General features: G+C 39.9%; 2 protein-coding genes across 7 annotated transcripts in view; one reads left to right on the top strand and one right to left on the bottom strand.

The window, feature by feature from the left end:
* SLC25A21 (solute carrier family 25 member 21) overlaps window positions 1–11,700 on the bottom strand; it is a 462,844-nt gene extending 451,144 nt beyond the window's left edge. For 2 of the 3 annotated variants that reach the window (XM_081155129.1, XM_081155131.1), the window contains exon 1: window positions 11,210–11,630. In XM_081155129.1, the coding sequence (XP_081011255.1) occupies window positions 11,210–11,279 (70 nt within the window). In that variant the 5' untranslated portion in view covers window positions 11,280–11,630. Of the gene's footprint in view, window positions 1–11,209 lie in introns of all 3 variants that reach the window. The other variant, XM_081155130.1, reaches the window with a different exon arrangement.
* Window positions 11,701–20,746: 9,046 nt separating this feature from the next.
* MIPOL1 (mirror-image polydactyly 1) overlaps window positions 20,747–23,262 on the top strand; it is a 270,347-nt gene continuing 267,831 nt past the window's right edge. For 2 of the 4 annotated variants that reach the window (XM_081155069.1, XM_081155070.1), the window contains exon 1: window positions 20,768–20,970. The gene's annotated coding sequence lies outside the window, so the exon portion shown is untranslated. Of the gene's footprint in view, window positions 20,971–23,262 lie in introns of all 4 variants that reach the window. The other 2 variants (XM_081155068.1, XM_081155067.1) reach the window with 2 other exon arrangements.

The raw sequence follows: 23,262 nt of genomic DNA, 5'->3' as shown, positions 1-23,262 counted from the left end.
TCCCATTAACTAACCACAATACAGTATGTATTAATCTAAAAAAAAAATCCTGTTTGATAACTCATGTTTAAAAAAAATATATTTTTCACATATATCACTCATTTTCTTATGTTAAAGCTCACTAGATTAAAACAAGAAATGGTATTGTGAGTGACTGCCTCAGGCAGGTCCTGCCACTCTAGGTCCTGCTCACAGAAGCTTATAATTTACTAATAGTGTAATACACATTCTAACACTGAAAATTTAGAGAAACAAAATTATGTGCTCCAGGAGTTTCATTTTCACAAGGTAATCTCCAAGACCTACAAGCAATTAATATGACATTTATGCTAAGCTTATTAACAATTTTTGTTTGGTCCAGAACTCTAATTATGAAAGCAAGACCACCACACAGAATATAAATATTATGGCAACATAAATAGTTTCTTCCATCTCTCTTAATTTTAATTCCAAAAGTACAGTCCTCTATATTTTTCAAATGTATGATCCTCTACGATCTATGCAGGACACCTGTTCCAAATGTTTTACAATGGTGGTATCTAATTAGAAGTTAACACACTTCTACATCTATTTGCAAAAAGCTTTTCCTTTTTAAAAAAAAAAGCAAATTACCAAAATTATGGGAAGACAGTGCCATCTATAGGTATGCACAAGTACTGCATGGAGCTCTTCGATTCAGATGTGACCGCCCACTGAGACACAGGAGCCAAGCAAATGTACCGCCCTAGAAGGAAGCTCCAAAATAACCCCGCTCATTCTTAAATCTCTGGAGAAGTACCAGGAATTTAATTTATTCAAAGTGTTTTAATCTATTTCTATAATCATTCTCCAAAATAATAATAACAACAGCCACAGCAACAATAATAAAAACTAATGTTTCCCATAATTGTATTACTCTGATTTTGGAACACACGATGACCCATAAATATTGGTAACTTTTCAAAAAAATTAGCATACTGGCATGTCTCATCTTTCTTTCCCTTTCTCTTTCTCTGTCTCAATCTGTGTGTGTGTGTGTGTGTGTGTGTGTGTGTGTGTGCATGTAAAACTTTTGGCCACAATTCTATTTTAGATGTCATTTAATTCTATTGAAGCATATATTTTACTATTCTTTCTCCAAAGTTATATCTTCCTCCTACAATAGTCCATTCTAGTTTTTACGGACATTCAACTAAACTCACCCTTGCATCTAACCTAAAGCTACCAGGTTCATGCAAACAAAAAGGCTCAACGCACCTATCTTATGAGACTTAAATTCCCTCATTTTTCATAGACAGCTTTGTCCAGTCTGCTTTGGGGTTGTTCTCACTCCAGTAAGTCATTCTGGTATCTTGCCTAGTTACGTAAGGGTTCAATTATTGAGACTCAGTTCGTTCCTAATTAATTGCCTGTAGGGCTGGCAGAAAAGGGGTAGCCCATTGATGTTGGCTGGGTACTATGGAGAATTTCATACTTGTGCTATGGCTGGCATTTAAAGATCTGGCTAAAACAAGAAATGGCCTATTTCACCAAGGGCAGACCCTGTTTGTTCATCAATACTAGAGTTCCAGAGCAACTCCAATAATTAACCCAACCAGGAAGACAAGAGGCCTTGTGAAGGTAACAACTCTGTATGCAGCTGCCAAACTGACCTCTCATTCTGCACACTATGAGGCAGGGTGGGGTAGTGGGTAGGAATACAAGCTTGGAAAGCAAAGAGAACAGAGTTTGAGTCCATGCTCTGTCACTGGCCTTGAGCAAGTTATTTAATTTCTCTGACCTTCACTTGCCTCATTCTCAAGAAATTACACATTAATATCAATGACTTAAGTTCAGCGCTTTGCACATAATTATTCAATAAATATTAGTACTTAAGATTTATTTCTAGTTTCCCACTTGTCTTATCAAAATTATTGACTAGATAATTAGGTAGGATCAACCTAACCCAAACACACACCCAGAGAAATTCATTTATAACTTCTTACTACAGCAAAAAGAATGAATGGGAAAGACTGAACTCAAAGTAAGGACAAGTACAACTCCACAAAAAGGGAAAACGGTATTGGAGGGTCTACTATCAGTTTCAAAATATAGCTCTGAAACATTTTTGAAAATCACTAGAGTCCACATGATTCTTGATTCCATGTTAATTTTACTGCTTAAGTTACAAATTTGTCTGCAGAGCACAGAGGAGTTGGACCTATAGCTCCAATAGTTATCTGCAAATGGATAATGCTGAAGCCAGAGAGCAGATGGGCTTGTTCAGGGAGATAACAGAGGGTGTAGGGCAGAAAACTTTAGAAATCTGCAGAACAAAATTTTTTTTTAATTCTTTCACTTACAGTTTATGTACAACATTATATTAGTTTCAGGTGCACAACCCACCAATTAGACACTCATATAACTTAGGAAGTGATAAAACTAATACCCACCTGACACCATACATAGTTATTACATTACTGACTGTATTCCCTATGCTGTACTTTACATGTTCATGACTGTTCTGTAACTACCAATTTGTACTTCTTAATCCCTTCATTTTTTTCACCCATCCTCTCAAACCCTCTCCCATCTGGCAACTGTCAAAATGTCTTCTGTGTCTATGAGTCTGTTTATGTTTTGTTTGTTCATTTACTTTGTTGTTTAGATTCCACATATCAGTAAAATCATATGGCATTTGTCCTTCTCTTTCTGACTTATTTCACTCAGCACAATCCATGTTGTTGCAGATGGCAAGATTTCACTCTTTTTTATGGCTGAGTCATATTCTATTATGTACATGCACCATTTCTCCTTTATCTATTCATTTATTGATGGACACTTAAGTTGCTTCCATACCCTTGCTATTAGAAATAACGCTGCAATGAACACATGGATGCATATGTCTTTTCGATTTAGTGTTTTGGGTTTGTTTGGAGAAATACCCAGAAGTAGAATTGCTGGCTCCTTCTTTGTCTGGTATAAGTATTGCTACCCAGTGTTTTGTTTGCTTATTTCCATTTTCGTGAAATATCTTTTTCCATCTTTTTACTTTTAATCTGTGTTGTCCGTTGACCTGAAGTGAGTCTCTTGTACACAGCGTATGTAAGATAGCAAGTTGGGTGGGGCAGGGTCTCAGGGAATCATCAAGGTGGGGCCAACAGTGTTAGGTTAATGGAGACTCAGATATGGCCTGGCCTGCACCTGCAGAGGGAAGGCTCAGCAAAGGAACAATGGCCTCTACCAGCACTTCTCTCCAGGAGAAAGCTGCCTCTCCAGCCCTCACCCCGAAGCCAGACAATTCAGGTCCTCCCCTTGTGTCCCTGGCACCTTTTGAGCTCTTGCCCCGGCACGGGAGCTCAGAGGGAGTGAGTTCAAGTAAGTCCATGTGTGAGCCCTTCGAAAGGAATGCCTGGGAGTCCAGCAGCCTCCATCTCACTCAGCTACAATCCCTGCTGGTTTTCACAGCCAGAAGTTATGGGGACTTCTCTTCTCAGCACTGGAACCCTCGGCTGAGGGGCTGAGCTCGGGGCTGAGATCCCTGGCTCCTCATGGGGGACCTCCACAGCTGTGATATCCCTACTGATTTTTAACCACCAGTAAAAAATGGGTGTGGGTGTAGAACCAGCCCGTCTTCACCCCTCCTACCAGTCTCAATGTGGCTTGTTCTTTATATCGATAGTTATAGGACTTCTGTTCAGCTAGATTTCAGGCAGTTCTGAATTTTAGTTCTGTAGTTTAGTTGTAATTTTGATGTGGTTGTGGGAGGAGGTGAGCACAGTGTTTACCTACACAGCCACCTTGACTGGAAGCAGAACATCAGTTTTTGAGGGAAGGGAAAGAAGGGGAACAATAAAAAAAGTTATGAGATATAAAGAAGGGGGTAAAAGTCAACAGCAGAGACAACTTTGAAAAGAATAATTGGTCAGAGATGTGAAATTCCACAAATATTAACTAAAATTAGGAATGAAAACCAGTAGTTATCAGTTTTAGCAGAAAGGTAAAGTCAGAGATGCCAATCACATTAGGTTGAAAACTGAGTGAGGGACTTTCCACAAAGTTTTACATTGAAAGTAAAAGAAACACAGGACCATACCTTGAGATAATGTGACATGAATTTGAGAAACACAATATGAAAAGAAAAATACAATTGAATGCCTGTTGTGGGTTGAATTGTGTCCCCAAAAGAAATGTTCAAGTCCTAACTTCTGGTATCTGAGAATGTGACCTTATCTGGAAATAGAGTCTTTGCAGAAGTAAAGAGGTTAAGATGAGGTAATACTGGATTAGGGTGGGCCCTAATTTGATGAGTGGTATCCTCATAAGAAGAGGGGAATCTGAACACAAAGAAAGAAACAGGGAGAGAAAGCCATGCAACAACAGCCAAAGAGCACAAGGACTGTTGGCAACTGCCTGCCGGGAGCTAGAAGAGAGGCATGGAGCACATTCTCCATCAGTGCCTCCAGAAGGACCACCCCTGCCCACACTTTGATTTCAGACTTGTAGAGTCTCCAAAACTGCGAGACAATAAAGTCCTGTCATTAAAAGTCACCCAGTTTGTGGAACATTGTTCAAACAGCCCTAGCAAACTAATACAAGGACTATGGGTAACAATCAAAAGATACAGACCTAGCTGAATACTTACAATGAGCATAAACCATGATCACATCAAAGTATGGAAATAATTGACAGAAACATAATCATTTAAAAGGAAAAGTCAATTGGTAGGGAAAAAAATCAGTTAAAATCTAGAATAATTATGAAGAATCCTATAGAAGTCCCTTAACCTGGTTTCATTCGTTGCCATTTTAAGATACCACCTACTTTAATAACATTTGAAAATAATTTGAAAACATTTGAAAATAATTTGTGCATCTCTTTTCAGTCTGGGGTCCTGGAATGAAAAATGATACATAAATTTAAAAAATTATCATGGACCTCTCTCAGAAGAGTTTATTGAATGGTTACAATGAAAGAAAATATTGTTGAAAGAAAGCATTGTTGCAAGTATCGGTTTTCTGATACTAGAACCCTAAGGATAATATACTGTGGCTTGTGCTTCTGATATTTATTCATTAATACAGTCAACAAATATTTCTGAGTACCTGCTATGGTGTACCTAAAACACGAGGTTCTTATTGCTCTGAGATGTCATAGTCAAGAATGGATGGGGGTCCTGCAGGGGGAGGGAGGTAAAAAAGGGCTGCTTTAATAAGGCTTTCCTAAAATGTTGTGAAGTTGTTTTACACCAACTGAATCATATACCCATATACTGTACTTCTACTTTTAAAATGTCGTTCAGTTAAGGACAGTAAAATAAGAAATGCTTTTGAAATGTGGTTATGCAATTCATGTTTTATTTCTTCTTAAATTCATACTTTTGAGATCTAGATTTTCTTTAAGAGAGACAAGACTACATTTTAATTAAAACACATTCCTTAAAGGTATTTTATAATTAATTTGAGCAGTAGAGTTGCTTCCTCCTATGTGGTTGAAATAAGGGGGATTTTTCCTCCCTAATTACCCAGATAATGGGTTCCAGCCTCCCTTTGATGTGTCATAAAGGCTCACCTGTTTCAGTACAACCTGCTATTTATTATCAAACAATTGCAGTTTCTCAAATCCCAAATTTCCAAAGGTGCCATTTATCCAAATCACATGTGTGTCCCCTTTGCACCCATTCTGAAAAAGAATTTTCCTTGATCAAAATTTTAACCTTGGTTACCCCCCAGTGCATCAACCCTTTTATTACCCAGTTCAAATTAAAATCCAGAGGACTACTAGTATACATTCTGCCTGCTAAGGCGTTTCTTTTAACTGCATTTTAACTATTATGGGTTAGGGTAAGAAAAGGTAGAAATCTTGTGAAAATAAAGATATATAAGATTGGGAGTTTAAAAAATAAGATTTAAAATTATCTTATACCTTTTTAGTAATCTTTTTAGGTTGAAAGTCTTGGATGCTCTCCCATCAGTACAATGCACATTTCACATATACTCAGGGACCCAAGGGGACTTCATCAGAGACTCTGGGAGATTCCGAGGTTGCGTACAAAAGCACTATGAGAACTTGGAGGGGAAAAAACCATCTGAGTGGTCCTAAAAGGTTCCTAAATGACATGAGGTAAGAACCCCAGGAGCTTTGGAAACATATGGAAGAGCCCAAATTGGTCGTTATGGCCCATGAGAGCTTCTGAGGTGAGCCATGTTCCTGGCTCCAAGGAAGAGATTTGCATACAAGAGAAATGATCTGGAGCCCTGCTGATGAACAGACAGTGTAATGATGTTGAATTTAGGGGATGTCGAGGCCCAGGGACTCTGGGAGCTCTAGCAAGTTTGGGGAAATTCAGTCAGTGGTGCTGTCAGGTTTGCTGCCAATCCATTTGAGGTCTTTGTGAGAAATAGAGAAAGGTGTCCCTTCTCCCCTAGGTGGACGCATCTCTGCTCTGATATACACAGATGATGAATCAGAGCATGGGCTACATTTCAGTTCCCACTTGCTCCAGTGGACAGAGTCCTTTTGCAGGCAACCATTTGCTCAACTGCACTTAGAGGCCCTGGATAGAGTATTTTCTTTGGGCTAAAAGCTAATTTGTGTCCACACACAAGAAACTATTTGGAAAGAGCAAGATACTATTTAGCAGAAAGACTATAAGGATTGTATTTGTAGATAAAAGTTCTCCTAAGGGATGTAAATTAATAAGAGATACAGAGATAATAAGGGATAGCATACTTGACTTGATCTCGCCAACTTCTAAAAATGTCTGTCAATAGGAATAATATTCCCCCAGTCCCTCTCCTATCGTGATTTTCCATAGAAATGGCTGCAAGCTTGTGCAACCACAGACAAGTTAATTAGGCCCTCTGCGCATCAGTTTCTTCATTTCTTCATCCTGGAGCTGTGGTAAGGATTAAAAATGCTAATACATGTAAAGCTTAGAACTGGGCCTGGCATTTAGTATTGACTCAATAAATGTTAGTCAACTTTTATTATTTGTACCATTCACATGTTAATGAGAATGTTAAAGCTGGATGGGACTGTAGAGGCCATCTGGGAAACATTTATGCAGAAAATAGTTTTCAAGCTAAGCCTTGGAAAATGGATAGGATTTCAATAGGTAGAGAAAACAAGGGGAAGACATTCCAGGCATTGGAAATACAGGTGGAAAGATACAGGCAACATTCAAGTATGGTTAGCAGATCTGTTTAGCAGAAACCAAATGGAATGCGTAGGAGAGGGGTAGAAAATAAACCTGAAAGCTAAACTGAGGACCCATAAGGCACGAATAAGAATTCATTCTTCTCTCTCTGGTCAGCAACAATACCAAAAAATTTAACAGGAAACCCTCTGCAATCTGGCTCCCACTCTGTGGACTCTCTTTTCTCAAAGGTCTTCTAGTGCAGTGCTTCTAAAACCTGGAAGTACAAACCAATGTCTCGGGGACCTTCCTAAAATGCAGATTCTCCTACGGTAGGTCTGGAGTGAGGCCTGAGACTCTACATTTCTAACAAGCTTCCAGGTGCTACCATGGCCCTGCTGCTTATCCCTGGACCACACTGAGCACCAAGAGCCTAATCCAATGGCCTCTTCTCATTTCCATCCTTAACCCCTCTATAGTGTTAGCCTTGGGGATCTTCCTGAAGCTCTCATCACTGGCTTCTATTCTCTCACCTGAATCTGATGCTACTACTTGAAGCTGAGAATGCAGACTAGAAGGCTGCAAAACTCCAGTACCTATTGACCTATCTTGTGCACGCCTTTTATCATACAAAACAAAGTTGCCATTGGGCGCAGCTGGTGTTGCTCAGCGGTTGAGCATCGACCCATTAACGAGGAAATCACCATTAGATTCCCGGTCAGGGGACATTCCCGAGTTGCAAACTTGATCCCCTAGTGGGGGGCATGCTGGAGGCAGCCAATTGATGAGTCTCTCTCATCATTGATGTTTCTATCTCTCTATCTCCATCCCTCTCTCTGAAGTCAATAATATATATATACATACACACACATATATATTATATATACATATACATATATATTATTGACTTCATACGTGTGTGTGTGTATATATATATATATATATATATATATATATATATAAAACAAAGTTGCCATTGGTAACAATATCTACATATAATAGCTAGCTACAAACTCAAGGCTAGTCTTTAGATGTGATTGTCCAAGCAACTGTCAGTATATCAATCTCTTTGGTCTTTTAAATACAAATATTATGAACCATCTTTTAAGAAAAGATAGGCTTATATCATTATAAAAGACACTTACTGCCCATCTCATGATGTATGTAGCTTCTCTGGAAAATAATCTCCCTTGAGATCCCCATCCAACCCCCGCCCCCACCATCCACATGGGCATTGGCTGTAGCTGATTGGTGCAGAGGTGGGCCCCTGACCAATACTGGGTTATTTTGAGTCTTCCCTTAAGGTTTTACACTAGAACTGAAAAAAAAGCAAGTCAGTCTCTTTCTCTACAGAACAGAGATCAAGAGCATATAAACTCAGAAGCTACTGGGGAAGATCTTCAGTCATGTCGATTGACGAGCAGACAACCTAAGGAAGAAGACTGATAAAAAGACCGGGAGAGCACAGGGAAACAGCTCCACAGCATGGCACCTGGACAGCCTTGCACATCTCCACACAGGTCATGTAGGCAAGGCTTAACCACAGTCTGGCCTGAGTCTTGGCAGAATGTCCTGTGATTTCTTCTAGCCTAAGGGAAGATTAGCAGACTGCTGAGGAGCTGCTGATAGACTGTTTCTCCCATTATCTTGTGGAAGGCTGCCACAAGGCCATTTCTCCTCCATCTCCCTAGTTTCAGTTGAGCACAAGAATTTCCACCTCACTCCCTCTTAGGTTAAAGCTACAGACTTCAGCGTAAGTCTATAAAAGTGGTTGGCTGTGGCTCTGAGGGACCTAGTGCTCAGACGGTCTATCATCTGGTCGGTTTGCTTTGGTGCTATCTGTGGAACAAAGGACACAGGAAAATGACACCAGAATGACTTGCTTTTGCTGTCTGTGTAAGTACTTAACTGTCTGAATCCATTTGGCCATGCTTACTCCTCACCAGAAAAATCTATGGAAGTATAGCAAGCCATCCTAACAAGTTGTAGTAATATTACTTGTGGCCCTATTATTAGCCACCACCTTGCTGCCTTGGGAATGCTTAACCATTTGACAAGGAGAAAAAAGAAGAGATGGCAAGAGTGCACTTCACGAGTTCCCCTCAGTGCTACAGCTCCTGATTCCACCTGTTCCAGGAATGCATCCCAGACCCCGAATTCCATGAGATACCTTGGTATTTCTCTAATAAACCTCCCCAGCTACTTTTTCTTTCCCCTTAAGAAATCCAGGAAGTATTTTTATCTTTTACCATCAAAAGATCACATAATACACACATACATACACAGAGGAGTTACATATGATGACAGTATCAGTGATCAGCACTCCGGTGCTAAAGATTCACATGCCATTTTCTGTATTTATTAAAATTCTAACTCCTTGTATATTAATTTCTTTTTGGCCCTTCACCTAGCCTATATAATATAATTAGCCTGCATTTATTAAAGTCCAATAAATATAAAATTTCATGAAAATGTAACTGGCCAAGTAGAAGAAAACATTATTCTTTTTCACTGTGATCAAAGTGTAAAATCACTCTCATCATTTATGAATAATTAAACAGTACTAAATGTATAAATCAACTGTGCTATGTTTCATTTATCTAATAAATGTACTAATTTTCATTCATATTAGTTATAATTGTAAGAACATGGTGGAATCATATGTTATATGTGTGCCATATATTTATCATCCAAAAAACAATTTAAGTAGGATTAGAGTTTGACCTACATTTAACATCCCCTGAGGTTAGCTGTGTCTAATACATAGTATGATCATCTAAGCCAATATACAGATGATTGTGAATAATTGGTCATAATTTAGGATGTTCAACAATTAACTTCACTTTCCTATTGGGCCAACTGAGTTTTCTTTGATCAGGGTCATGGACTCTGAACCAAGTGAGTCAGGGACAGCTGGTGGAGTCTTGAATATTGTGGAATTTGACCAAAATGTTGAATAAATTGGTGTAAATTCATCATCACTACAGGAAAACAACTAAAAAAGTAGATGTGGAGCCACTGACGACATAACAATGGATAGACATAGCACAATTACACATAATAAACTCATGCCTTGATTGCCATATTAATGAAATATCATCTTTATGAAAATGTACAGATTGTAAGTGATACATCTGGCTGCTCATGGTACCCCTGAGATGCAAGTCGTTCATGACATAATAAAAACTGGCCGTAATTTGTAGTGGTCCCTTATAAAAAGTCCAAATTTACTTGAAAATAAATTTTATTAGTGGAAGTTCATTGCCTTAATATGATTTATTAGAGTTACCATACTTTATTAAAAGAAATCTACATTTATATAAATGTTTTATGGTGATGAGTGAATTATAGTAATTATTTTATATTTATAATAAAAATGCATCACAGTACATAAGATAAATTTTCAATCAACTCCTAATTTATATTTTAAAATATCTTTAACGTACGTTTACATAACATAATCTCATGGGTAACTTTCTCTAGCCACTTTTAGTAATTATTTCCATGATTAGTATTACAGATTTTTCTCTAAATTTTTTTTCACACAGCATAACTCTCCATAAATTAATGTGAGCTCATTCTATCAAAGGTGTTTATATGTGTTAACATATGCATTTAATTTTAATAAGCCTATTTAAGGCATGAACAGCCCCAAGCAAGCACAGTATGCAATGAGACCTGTGGAATCCTGAAGTACACATTTTAATGGGGGAGGCAGGAGTTATGCAAGATCTTTATTAGCTCACTAGAAAGAGGCTACAATTGAGAGCAAAACTAAGTCTGACAGAAACTGGATCGGTTCGAGTAAAATAGCCAGCCAGGCAAAAAGGCCTCCTCCAAGTTGCAGGCCTTGGGGCTGCCTACCTTGCTTTTCAGGCTAGGAACCGACAAGGCGGGGAACCCGAGAGCGGAGCGGCCGACGCGAGCGCCTCGGCGACCTGACCCCAGGGCACCCGCCGCCCGCTCCCGGCCTCCTTTGCTCCCTCGCTCCGCCGGCTCGGGCTCCGCGGCGGCAGCGCGGAATTTGGAGGAAGAAGGCAAAACTTTTGGGGAGACTCGTCTGACAAACAAGCACAGATAAAAAGCGACTAGCCCGCGGGCGGGCAGCCTTACCAGCAGAACCACCGGCCACGATCTGCCGAGAAGCCTCCTTCACGAAGCCGACGTCGGCCTTGGCCGACATCTCCGCGGCCCGAGACGCGGCGGGGCTGAGGGGTGGCGGGCTCGCGGGCCTGAGGGCCGCCGGCGGAGCCTCTCCTGGGGGCGGGGATCCCGCGGCCGCTCCGCCGCGGCGGCTCCGGGCGCAGACTCGCTGCGTGATCTGCTGCGGGTCTGAACCTGCGCGTTGCGCTTCTCCAGGGGCTCCTGCCGTCCCCGCTCGGCGCCCTCGGCTGCTCGAGCAGCCCTGCTGGGGAGAGTCGCGGACGGCGCTGCGTCGGCCCCGCGGCGGGTCGGGTCTGGTCTCCCGCGTTGGCGCCCACGCGCCTTCCTATCAGGAGCCTCCAGCGGTTCGCTCGGCCGCACGTGCTGCCTCTGATAGCGCAAGTGGAGAAGTGACCCTGCCGGCGTTCCAACCGCGGCGCTGGGACGACCCTTGCCCCGCCGGGCCAGCCAGAGCTCCGTGCAGTTCTAAACCCGGGGCAGGTGGATACATTCCTTGGAGCTAGTTCTGAACTTGTGGGCTGTAGCAACTAACTCAAAGCAAGTCCACTTTACAGTTATCTTACAATTGAGCTAATGCAGTGCTGTACCAAAAAAAAAAAAAAAAAATGGTTTGGGCTTAAGGGAATTTATCTTAAATTTCTCAATATGAGTTTTACTTGCTGAAAGATCAAAAAAGAAGAGGCCTTATTACAAATAAGTCTCTTGAGTACCCCACAGGTTATTGGTTCTCAAAGTAGGATCTTAAGACCCAGCAACATCAATGTGATGTAGGAATTTGCAAACATGGCTCCACCCAGACCTACTGCACCAGAATTTCTGGATAAAGGGCTCAGAAACCTGTGTTTTAGTAAGTTCTCCAGGGATTGTTATGAACAGTCAAGTTTGTGAACCACTGACCTAAACAAGGAACATTAAGGAACTACCAGTGTATTCTCTATACAAAGTTTAATTATTCATACTAGCCCTTTAGATAGTTGGCAAAAGAAAAGTACTAATTTATACTTTTTTTTTTAATCCTCACCAAGGATATTTTTTCCATTGCTTTTCAAAGAGAATGGAAGGGAGAAAGAAAGAGAGAGAGAGAGAGTGATGAATGGGAGAGAGACACAGTGATCGGTTCCAACCGGGATAGAAAGCAGGACCCTTCAGTCGGAAGCCTCTTGCTCTAACCACTGAGCAACCCGGCCAGGGCACTAACTTACACTATTTTAAAACCACAACTTGCAAAAGCTCTGGAGGAGAAAAACAGATTCTAAAATTTTAATGGACTTAACGGGTATTAAGCTCTGAAATAAGTCAGTCAGAGAAAGACAAATGCCATATGATTTTACTCATGTGAAATTTAAGAACAAAATAAACAAAATTGAAATAGACTCAGACACAGAGAGGGGACAAGGCTTGGGGGACTGGGTGAAAGGTGAAGGGACTAAGAAGCACAAATTGGTAGTTACAAAATAGTCACAGGGAAGTAGGTAAAGCACAGGAAATAAAGTCAATAATGTGAGAACTATGTATGGTGCTAGTTGGGGTACTGGAAATATCAAAGGCAACACTATGTAAAGTATATGGTTGTCTAACCACTAAGCTGTACACCTGAAATCAATACAACATAAAACTGAAAGAAAAAATAAAATTTTAGAAAAATACCACATCGCTAACAGGCAGGAGGAGATGATACAAGTAAAAGGGAAAATGAGAAACTGGTACCCCTATTGTTATATTATTTCTTAAACATGGTATATAATACTAAATATATTTTGTTTGAACCATATAAAATTGCCATTTTTGAAGACAAAAACCATTGAATATTACAACATAATATGGTTCAATTTAATACGTAGGATTTCCAGTTAAATGCACAAAATACAAAAACTAGTTCATACACTGTTTTTACTTAAGTTGAACTATTAAAATCTGTTAATCATATCTGACAAGTTTAAAGTGAAAAATTGGAGAGACTTGCTGCTTATGTGATTACATATGCAAAAACCAAGTTTCTCATATTCGATTATATTTTTTATTAAAATTACTGAGCTTGAAATGTTTACCAAAAAGTTTTCAGAAATTTGTCCTATTTAGATAGAGTAAAGCTTTTGAGCAATGTGTCAGTCTTTTACTAATTAAATATGAGGTAGTGAGTGAAATATAGGATAACTTATTCAACAAATATTGAAACCCTATTTTATACTAAACGCTAAAATCACAATTCAGAGCTCATAGAAAACATGGCCCTCATTTTCCAATGAGGACACTGAGTCTCCCACAGTCACACAATGAGTTAATAGTATAGCTGGAATTCAATTCCAGGATTCTATCTTCTAATAGCAATGAGATTGTATATTTAAATATTAACCACAGGCCAAACTAGATTCTGTCACACAGAAACCTAAAATAATTAAATGCCCCCAAATAAACTTTATTTACTCATATATAAGTAGGGAATTTTTTAAGTTAAAAAAAAAAGCCAACTATTAAACCCCAAGGCACACACTGAACCAAATTCCACATTTATTCATTGAGAGCTTACTAAATTTCAGCATTTTCCCATGTGTTGGCAATGTAATAGTTAAAATCCCTCATGGAGCATATAATCTAATGGAGGCAATCCAACCATTACTTACTTGCAATGTAAGTAAAATTTTACCTTCCCTAGATTATTTCAGGAAATACAGTAATACTCCCTGGTCAAGATTTAAAGTCAGCCTTTTGATGTTACTTGTTATTTTCAAGAGTACCTTAATTTCTGAATCTTATCCTGAGGAAGTGGGTGCATGCTTGTGATCTCACTAAGCCCTCAATTTCTCAAGACTCCTATGGATTCATTCAGAAGACCCTCTCAGACATCCTCCAAATACCCTGTTAGAAAATTGCTGCCCGGCCAGGCATGGCTCAGTGGTTGAGCGTCGACCTAGGATCCAGGCGATCAGGGTTCGATTCCCGTTCAGGGCACATGCCCAGGTTGTCGGCTTGATCAATGACTCTCTCATCATTGATGTTTCTCTCTCTCTCTCTCTCCCTCTCCTTTCCTCTCTCTGAAATCAATAAAGGTATATATTTTTTTAAAAAAGTATATTAGAAAATTGCTACCTCTTTTTAATCTCTCTGAACTAGAACAGATTTGAGTAACAAGAGCAAGGCCTGATATCACATGTAATTTAGAATACTTGAGGAGATAGAGCCTAGGTGTAAGAACATTCTGGAGCTTGGGAATCAGCCAGTGGCAGTCCAGAGTCAACAAGTACCCAATGTGCTAAGAGCTCTGACTATGGGATGTGTCTTATTATTGCCAGATTTGACTGAGGATAATATTGGAATGCTGGGAGGTTTAGCACTGGGGGGGGGGGGGGGGGAGATGATAAAATGTACTTGACCTACTATTTCAGTTTCCTCAGACTCAATCTATCACATTATTCTTTCTTTTTTATTATTTTATATAATTATTTTATATAATATGTAATATTCTGGTATTAGAGAAAATACCCTAAAGTATCAAGCTTACTTTTTTTGAATTTATTGGGGTGACATTGGTTAATAAAATTATACAGGTTTCAGGTATACAGTTCTACAATACATCATCTGTATATTGTGTGTTTACCATGCCAAGTCAAGTCTCCTTCCACAATAATTTATCCCCCTTTACCTTTTTATACACCCCCCCTTCCCTCTAGTCAAGCTTATATTTTTAAATGATTGGTTTATTTAGCTGATCTTGGTTGAGAACTATATAATTAAATTATTGATTTACTAGTTTGTAGAGTGGCTGAAAATTAAACTTTCAGGAACCTCAATATATTCACTAAACTTAAATGTCTGACAATTTCTTTAATGTCCCTTTGAAATAAAGTTGTTGTGTTGGGCCATTGGATAGGTTATTGTTCAAGATAAAAATAATAGTGGCTTATACAAGAGCTATACTTTAAAATGCCAGTATTTGCTCACGTTGAATGATTTTGTTCTCTTCAAGTCTGAAGTTTGTCTTCATTAGTTGTCTAACCAGAAAATGCAATATAATCCCATGGTACTCAACATACTACGACGGGAAATACATTTTAAAATACCATTCACTGCAAGATACATAGCTATTGTAGGCCCAGAGATTCTTTTCTTCAGGTTTCTAAACACACTGTCTGTGCACACATAGACACACAAATGCAGAATTTTGCATGCATGGAGTCCATCTATGGAATAGGTTTACAATTGTAAACCTCCTTTTGCCCTACCCTGTAGAAGAGGTAACTCTTGAACCATTCAAAAGATCTATTATTGTATATATTTTTTATGCAATAGTATCTAAAAATGCTGTTTGCAAATGACAGACTCTTATGTGCTTTAAAATCTACGGTCTGAGCATCACTGCTTAAGGTCTCAGTGGCTTTAGACAATTATCCCATCACCTACCAGAACATTTCAAAATTCCAAGGAACTTTACTGGGCAGTGTGAACAAAATAATTACTGGGGAAACATTTTTCAATATTTTATTGCACTATGATAGGAATAATAGAGGTCATTTATAGGGGGTGGGCAAAAGTAGGTTTACAGCTGTATGGAAAATAATGCAATCATTAATAAATAATAATACAAGAATCAGCGCTGTTTTGAGTACTCACAACTGTATATCTACTTTTGCCCACCCCTATATGACAGAGTTCTGTTATTTGGGACACAGCTGGGAATCTAAGAGTTATGGTTTCTGAGCAGTAAACATGCAGAAATCCCTGCACTTTCCTCCTAGGAGCTTCCCAGGCCTTCACTTAGAACTAATTTTAGACACAGTTTCTTTTTTTTTTTAAGATTTTTTTTTTCTTTTATAATATATCTTTATTGATTTCAGAGAGAGGAAAGGAGAGGGAGAGACAGAAACATCAATGATGAGAGAGTCATTGGGGATCAAGCCCGCAACCTGGGAATGTGCCCCGACTGGGAATCGAACCTCGATCTCATGGATCCTAGGTCGATGCTCAACTGCTGACCACGCCTGGCTAGGCTAGACACAATTCTTAAAAGGTTCCTAGGGTGGACAACTAAAATCTTGGTTCACAGCAGATTATAAAGAACAAATTAAAACAATAGGGGAGGGGAAAATCAGAGAGATTCTAGAAGAGTGAAGAGCAACCTGCAACCTCCAGGCCACAGTCAGCCTACCTAGGAAATTGTAGTAATTATAACATTCATTTAATGCTTACCTTATGCCATGCACTGGGCTAAGCATTTTGTAACTTATTATCTCATTCACAATATCCCTGTGACACAGATATTCTCATCTTCATCTTACAAATGAAGAAACTCTGGCACAGAGGTTAAGTAACTTGCCTAAATCACTTTGAGAGTTTTTGATTGATGTATTATTTAACCTAAGTATGTATAATTTAAGAGGCCCTTTCTGGATCACTAGCTGTTATTATGGTCTAATTTAAATTTCAGCGTTTTTACCCATACAGAAAAGAATCAAGATGTAAAATTATTCAGAGTAAAAAGCTGTGTCATCCTTGACTTTGATAAACAAAGAATTGATAAGCTGGTAAATACGTGGAAAGACATTACATGTACAGTTGACCCTTGAACAACATGAGGATTAGGGTGCTGACCCGATACAGCTGAAAATCTGCCTATAACTTACATTGGCTCTCACATACAGTTGGTTGAATTCACAAATTCAAAACCTGGGGATATGGAGGGTCACTATATATTTATTGAAAAACATCTACATGTAAGTGGACCCATACAGTTCACACCCATCTTTTCAAAGGTCAAACATATATGGAAAAGAAGGCTCACAATATTGTCCCAAGGTATCAGTTTTTTCCAGTTTTATCTGAAGATTCAATGTAATCTCAATCAAAACCTAAGGAAGTTATTTGTTGTGGCTACTGATAAAATGATCCTAAAGTTTATATGAAGAGGCAAAATACCCAGAATAGCCAATACAATAGTGGAGGAGAAAAACAAAGTTAAAAGATTAACACTACTCACCTTTAAGAATACTATAAAGCTATAATAATCAAGACAGTGTGGTATTCATGAGAAAAAAATAGGTCAACTGAACTGAACAGAAAGCCCAGAAATAGACCCACACAAATAGAATCAAGTGATCTTGGACAAAAAAGCAAAAGTGGAGAAAGGACAGTCATCAGAGGGTGCTGGAACAACTGGAAATCCACATGCAAAATATAAATCTAGGTATAGAATGTACAGATTTCATAAAAATTAACTCAAAATGGATCACAGATCTAAACGTACAACCCAAAGTGATTAATCTAGACTATAAGAAGTTAAAAGTCTAGGTGACCTTGGTTTTGGTGATGACTTTTTACTTCTTTTATTATTTTAAAAAATATTTTTATTGACTTTTAGAGAGGGAGAAAAGGAGAGGAAGAAACATCTATTGGCTGCCTCCTGCACGCCCCTTACCAGGATGGAGCCTGCAACCTGGGCATGTGCCCTGACCAGGAATCAACACAGCCCCCCACCTTTGGATGCCCAACAAACTGAGCCACACCAGCCAGGGCAGTGATCACTTTTTAAATACAACAAAAGCACAATCCATAAAAGAAAAAATTAGGAAGTTAGACTTCATTAAAATTAAATTTTTCTGCTCTGTTAAATATACTATTAAGACAATGAGAAGACTAACTACAGGCTGGGAGACAATATTTGCAAAACACATATCCAATAAAGGATATGTATTCAAAATATGCAAAGAAATCTTAAAACTCAGTAATAAAAACACACTTATAGGGAAAACAATAAAAAATTGGCAAAATATCTGAATATACACCTTATCACTAAAGATATAAAGATGGCAAATAAACATGACAAATGCTCAACATCACATCATCAGGGAATTGCAAATTAAAATGATACCCCTTACAGTAAAAATCTGTGTATTTGTGTGTGTGTGTGTGTGTATTTGTTTCTGTTTCTCTAGACAGCCCAGACTAATATACAAGGCATTCTCAGCTACTGAGAATTTATATCATTTATATTATTTCATTTATATTTATATTATTTCATTTCTATTATTTCATTTCTAGAACTGATTGAAGTGCTTGGTACATTTTCAGAGGCTGATCATACTTATGGACTTCGGAGTGTTCACTGTCTGATCTTTTGTTCCCTGTAATGAAAGAGGGGTTCATTTTATTTTCCCTCTCATCCTTATCCATATTTCTGCAAAAGCCCTGCTTGTAGGAGGACTGAGGGCACAGATACCTTTGATAATTAGCTTGAGAAGAGGAAAGAAGCTCTAATTGGTTCTCTTTCACTTCTTGTAGACTGGCAACTGTTAGGACAAAGAAGAAATGCGTATGTGAGTGAAGGTGGTGGTACAAGGGAGTTGGGAAAAAATTAGCTAAGGAAAAGAGCAATAGTTACCTCAGGCCCTGGTTGGTGTGGCTCAGTGATTAGAGCCTCCTCCGCCCATGAACTAAAGGGTCTGAGGGCTTGATTCCCAGTCAAGAGCACATACCTAGGTTGCAGGTTTGATCCCCAGCCTTGGGGCGTGGGGGTGGATAGGAGGCAACCAATGGATGTGTCTCTCTCATACCAATGTTTCTGCCTGCCCCTCCTTCCCACTCTCTAAAAAAATAAAAATAACCTTCAATGAGGATTAACAAAAAACAAAACAAAACAAAAAAAAAGAGTTACCTCAGGTACTTGGTTAGAGAAAGGACTAGGGAGAAAAGGCCTAATGCTTGAACTCATGGAATAAAAAAGGGAGAAGGAAAAAACAGACTACCCGAAGAAAACAAAACATGGTTTTTCTCTTTACCCTGAAGACTTTCAGTACCCAGATAATGAGCTTTAAAAAAACTAGGATTAGCCCTGCTGGCCTGGCTGAGCATGGACCTGTGATCCAGGTCACAGTTGGACTCCGGGTCAGGGCACCTGCAAGGGCTGCAGTCAGCAGGGGGCGTGCAGGAGGCAGCTGGGCAGTGACTCTCAACACTGATGTTTCTCTCTCTCTCCTTCTCCCTTCCTGTCTCTGAAATCAATAAAAATATATTTAAAAAACCGCAAAACAAAAAACACTAGGATTAATAATGTACCTTTACCCAAATAAAAATAGTATAACCACTTTCTCTAAATTTAACCCATAAATTCATTATTTGATTGGAATTTTCTTAATGTCGTGATCACTATTCCCTCTTATTTCTTGTTATCCCTTAGCTAGGAAAAGCAACATTTCCTGTTATTTATTTATTTATTTATTTATTTATTTATTTATTATTTTTTACACACATCATTTGAGTTGGTCCTAAACCTTTTCATAAGTGGTTGTTCCAGATTGGAGCACCATTGCCACCTACTCTGATAAACTATCCCAGTTCTCTTTTTGTTTTATATATCTTTATGGTCCTTAGTGTCTATAAATACCTGACTCAAACCTTTACTGAATTAAAGAAAAAATGCATTTCAAAGCTTATTCTGTAACAAACCTCTTCAGAACAGTGCCCATTCATTACAATATAACAAAGTTTGTTAATTTTATAACCTATTATGTTCCAACTAATTTACATCCATTTTTTTCATGTTTTCTTTATTCACTCCCCTTTCTTACATTTACCAAAGTATGTAAGTTCCTTTCATTAACTTTAACCACTAACTTGGGAAACTGCCAACCCTTCATATTATGCCTATTATCTGTAACAATTATCATTGCTTATTATCCGACACGCAGAAGAGAACCTTGCACATTGTATGTGCTCAATAAATACTTGGTGTCTGAATGAATAGAATAAAATATTTGGTGTCTGAAGGAGTTAACGTGACACTTATAAAAACAATACTAATACGTGAACAAGAGAACCACATTTGAATTATAACAGCTAATTAATTACGCCAGCCACTCCTTGTTGCAACAGCGGAGGTACACGAATTGAAGCCTTCATTTTTCGTTCAATTCGGGAAAGTTCAACATTTTGTCTTAAGGAATCCACATAACGAACGTAAGCATCCAGATCTCTTTCTAGTACTTAAGTCAAAAAGGTTACACGTCCAACTTTTGGTCGAAACATTCCTTGGCCGGGACCTTGGTACCGTTTTTGGTCACCCAACCGGAGTCCAACTCTGGGCCACTCCTTCCAACCACCCATTCGCAGTACGCGCCCCACCCCCTCTCCCTCTCCCCTCACACCACACACAAAACCCTGAAACCACAATTCCGCCGGCTCCTGGGGAGCCTGGGCAACGCTAAAGACGAGGCTACAAGGCGCGTTTTTAACCGCGCGGCTTTCCTCCTCTAACCCGACGGGGTTTCGTGCAGGCAGTATTTTGGCTTCGCAGGTCGCGCCGGTCGTCTGGGCGCCGACAGTCGCAGCGCCGCGCGGCAGCCGCGGGGAACGGCGACCCGGCGCCGGCTCTTCCCTCCGAGCTCCTCTGAGGACTCGCCAAGCTCGCGCCCTCGCCCGAGACCCCGCCCCGCGGCCGAGCGCTCGGCACGCGCATGCCCGCTGCGCACCGCCTGCCCAGCTCCCAGCCCGTTCCGCCTCCGTTCCCCGTGGGCCCCCGCGCGCGGCGAGCGGCCGCTCCCCCCGCCGCCGCGCCCCTCCCGGTCCCAGGCGGGCGCGCGCCCCTCCTCGCGCCGGGGAGCCCCGGGCCGGGGCGTTCCCAGTGAGCCGCGATTGGCTGACGCGGCGGCTGCGCGGCGGGCCTGAGAAACTCTTGGCGAGCGCTCGGAGTCGGCTCCGGGGCGGTTATATTTGCATCTCAGGTAAAAGGGTTTGCCTGGGGCAGGGAGGGCGGGGGTTGGGCGATTGTAAAGAAAGGGTGGGCGTGGAACGGCCGTGCCCGTTCGGGCCGCAGCCTCCGTGGGGAAGGCGCGGGGGCAGCGCGGAACCTGCATCCCGTGGAGCTTGGCCCGGGGCGGCCGGAGTGAGGGGCTCCCGGGGAGGTCGGCGTGGTGAGGGTGCGCGGGTCATATTTCTGAGTGTGACTTACGCATCTTCGCTTGTTTCCATTATAAGTGTTCAGCAGCTGAGCGTTTTATTGAAGGGTGAAGGTTTTTGTTTGTTTTCCCCTTAAGTGGCAGTGAGTTAGAGGACACAGCCCTGGTTTGACCTATGATCGACTCCGCGTCCTTGAGAATCACTTAATCGTCTTGTATTTCAGTTCTAACACTTGTAACTTTCGGCGAAGAATGCGCTGGCTGTTTAGACACACTGAGCCATGCTGTAGGAAGGTGCTGTTTGAATGTTTTTGGTTCAGTGTCTCTTGGCCCAAATTTCTCTAACTGGAAGGTGACACCACCCAGCAGTATTTGTGAAATACTTTAAGCTCCACGGATGGAAGGAACTGGATAAACACAAGATAACAGCATTAGTAGACAGGATGGTGGAAAGAAAAACTTCCCACAAGAACAGGGTTTTTGAAAAGTTCCTTTGAACATTTTATGGAGATTAAATCACCATATTAGTAGACAAAGGTAAACCAAAACAAAGGGCCAAATAAAATTACATCTCAAGGAGGTTTTCTTTTCTTCCCCACATACTTTTAGCGTGCTATCACAAGGTGTTGGCTTTTCAAAGTTTCTCCCTGGGATCTAGCGTGGAATTAAGCTACATATTCATTTGGGCTACACATTCATTCATTTCTTGGGTATACCAAGAAAATTAATGAAAACAAAGCTGACTTCTGTGTTAGGTAGCAGGAATTGCAGATATCTCATTGGTGAGAGGTAACGATGCCAAATCAGAAAAGTGAATGGGAGATGTACACAATTTTCCTTCAAAGACAGAGTTTATAGAAATTTTGTGTGTGTTAATTTTTAAAGGGCAATAGACCTCCAGAAAAGTGCATGAATCGTAAGTGTACAGCTCACTGAATTTTCACAAAATACATCCAGTACCTAGATCAAAAAAGAGCATTACTTGCCTCTTAGAAGCCCCACTTTGTGCCCCCTTTCCAAAGATAACCATTATCTTGATTTTTAACATCTTCTGTGAATTTATCAATTACTAACTTTATGTAAATGGAATCATCCTGTATATGTCCTTTGTGTCTGACTTTGCCCGTATTGTATTTGTGAGACTTATACAAGTTATGTAGCAGTAGTTTGTTTTTTCTTATGCCGTATGGCATACCGTCCAGTTTTTGGCTATTACCAATAGGGCTTCTATGGACATTTTTATAAGTATTTTGGTGAGCATATGTATACATTTCTATTGGATATAAACCTACTGGTTAAATGGCTGTATTACGCGATATGCGGGTGTATATTTTTGATATAACTACCAAAGAGTTTTTCAAATTAGTTGTGTTAATTAACACTCCTTTTTAGCAGTGTTTGAGGATTCTGGCTCCTCCAAATGCTTACAACACTTAGTATTATCTTATTTATTTCTAAATGGCCATTTTGGTGGGTATATATAGTGATATCACATTAGGGTTTTCCCCTGATTTCCCTAATGATTAATAATATTTAACACCTCTTCATATGTCTATTGGCCATTTGGATATCCTTTATTACAGAGGTCATCACATTTTATGTAAAAAGCCAGACAGTAAATATAGGCAGTCCTTGCTTTGTAGAGTTTCAGTCGAAGCAGTACTGTGTGAAGCTAGGGCTGCCTGTATTTTAGGCTTTGCAGGCCATATTCAGTCTCTGTATTTCCTTCCTTCCCTCCCTCCTTTTTGTTTGTTTGTTTGTTTGCTTATTCCTCTCTCTTCCTCCTCTTCCTTCTCTTCTTCTTTTTCTTTCTCTTTCTCCCTTCCCTCCCATCTTTTCCTTCCCTCCCTCCCTCCCCTTTTTTCCTTTTTTGCCTGCCTGTTTGCCTTCCTGTTTGCCTGCCTGCCTGCCTCCCTCCCTTCTTTCTTGTTTCATAGTTTTCTAACTGCTGCTATGTGGAAAAATGACTGTTCAAAAATGACTAATCTTTTCACTGGTGGTGGTGGAATCATTAACTGAGATGGGCTATGTTGGAAAAGTATAAATATATAATAGTATTAAATAATGTGTGCTGTAGTATTTTGGGGTTAAATTTTAAATCCCTAAACATACTTTCTT

This window comes from Miniopterus schreibersii, assembly GCF_964146895.1.
Source record: "Miniopterus schreibersii genome assembly, chromosome: 1".
Taxonomy (NCBI): Eukaryota; Metazoa; Chordata; class Mammalia; order Chiroptera; family Miniopteridae; genus Miniopterus; species Miniopterus schreibersii.
Note: the sequence above shows the minus strand (reverse complement) of the source record. Positions and strands in the feature narration are given on the sequence as shown.